This window comes from Rattus norvegicus, chromosome 3, assembly GCF_036323735.1.
Source record: "Rattus norvegicus strain BN/NHsdMcwi chromosome 3, GRCr8, whole genome shotgun sequence".
Classification (NCBI taxonomy): Eukaryota; Metazoa; Chordata; class Mammalia; order Rodentia; family Muridae; genus Rattus; species Rattus norvegicus.
In genome coordinates this window covers 40,660,175-40,661,959 of record NC_086021.1, presented here as the reverse complement: position 1 = coordinate 40,661,959, position 1,785 = coordinate 40,660,175, and the positions used below count along the sequence as shown (strand labels likewise).

Below are 1,785 nucleotides of genomic sequence, written 5' to 3'. Positions count from 1 at the left end.
CATCTTCTGACTTCTTCGGGCAATAAGCATATACATAATACACAGAATTTCATGTGAGAAATACAGCAGTACACAAAGTAAGTAAATGTGATTAGAGTTACTGCCAAAAAGTCAGAGTACAGTATAAGAGGAAAGATAAAAATAAATCATAAATCTAAGAGAAGAAATACTTCTGTCATCTTCAAAGAGGAAAAGCTACAACGTTGTCTACTAAAGAAGACTTAGTAATGACAATATAAACAAGTAAAATGTTTGAAAGACAAAGAAAAGATGAATGAGTTTCATGAGCAACATTGCCAAGATGCTGAAAATCAGTAAGACTGCTAAACAAACAAGAAAATTGTGCAAGGAGACATGAGTGAAGAAAAGAGCCATGTAAATTTTCCCAGACAGAATAAAAGCTGAATGGAGAAAAGGAGGAGGAAGTAGGGATGTTAACAGTGAAGACCATGTCCATCATTGTGAACAAAGTCTCCTGCTGAAGATATTTCTAATTGCTCCTTTCATATCTCGATTCCTCAGACTATAAATAAAGGGATTCACCATGGGTATGACCACAGTGTACATCATAGCCACAATGACATCCTTGTCATTAGTGTTATTAGATGAGGGGACAAAATATAATCCAATGATGGCTCCATAGTACAAGGAAACCACACAGATGTGAGACCCACATGTGGACAAGGCTTTGTAGATTCCTTTGATTGAGGGAGTTTTCAGAATGGTGACTCCAATGTGCCCATAAGAGACCAGAATGCATATGAATGGCAGGGTGATGACCACATTACCTAAAACAAGAATGACCAGCTCATTGATGGTAGTGTCTGAGGTAGAATGCTTCAGCAAGGTAGACAGGTCACAGAAGTAGTGGGGAATGATATTTTCTCTAAAGTGAGTCAGTTGAGCAAAGAGAAGAGTATGCACAAGGGAATTGGCAGTAGATAAGGCCCAGGAAACTACTACTAGAAGAACACAGAGGTTCTCATTCATAATTTGTGAATATTGCAGAGGGTGGCAGATGGCCACATACCTGTCATAGGCCATTGATGTCAGAAGAAAGCTGTCAAGAACAGCAAAAACTGAAAAGAAATATACCTGGGTAATGCATCCAGCATATGAGATGGACTGACTGTGCGTCAGCATATTTATAACCATTTTTGGAGATGCAACTGATGCAAAAGAGATGTCTGTGAAGGCCAAGTGGCTAAGAAAAAAGTACATGGGGGTGTGTAGGTGAGAGTTCAGCTTGATGAGCACAATGATTAGCAGGTTTGCCAGCAATGTGGTCAGGTACATGATCAGGAACAGGACAGAGTACATGCCTTGGTTTTCTGCTCGAATGGGGAGCCCCAAGAGGATAAACTCATAGACAATGCTCTCATTATCTCTCCTCATGCTCTGCTCTTCTGCTGTGAGTGAACAGAAGAAATGGGAAAGAGAAGTAATTTTGAGAATTATGTTGTAGAAACATTTTATGAATCATGAGTACTGAAAATGATGTTAGTTTAAACCACTTAGTACACCTTTTCTTAATGTTAATATGGAGGTATTTGTCACAGTAATAGTCTAGTGATGTGGGCAAGGGATATAACTTGAAAATACCAGACTGTGTTTCAGAGGAAAATAATGAACCATCAGAACAATTATTAGATGAGACTCAGTTCCAGATTAAGATGCCTGGATTTTACCAAGACAATATTAAATTAAGGAACTAGTATAAAAGTGGAAATCAGCCAATAGATAATTCAGCACAGTTTCAATGATTTATGTCTTTTTAAGTTTTTT

General features: G+C 38.0%; 1 protein-coding gene across 1 annotated transcript; it reads right to left on the bottom strand.

Annotated features, from left to right (window-relative positions):
- Positions 1-456: 456 nt before the first annotated feature.
- Or1j12 (olfactory receptor family 1 subfamily J member 12) lies at positions 457-1,395 on the bottom strand. Its single transcript, NM_001000828.1, has one exon. The coding sequence runs from the start codon at positions 1,393-1,395 to the stop codon at positions 457-459; it is 939 nt and encodes a 312-aa protein (NP_001000828.1).
- Between the last annotated feature and the right edge of the window lie 390 nt (positions 1,396-1,785).

What these genes read in the sequence shown, in the direction of transcription:
- Or1j12 (NM_001000828.1), bottom strand. Translation starts at nt 1,395, where the DNA reads ATGAGGAGAGATAATGAGAGCATTGTCTATGAGTTTATCCTCTTGGGG.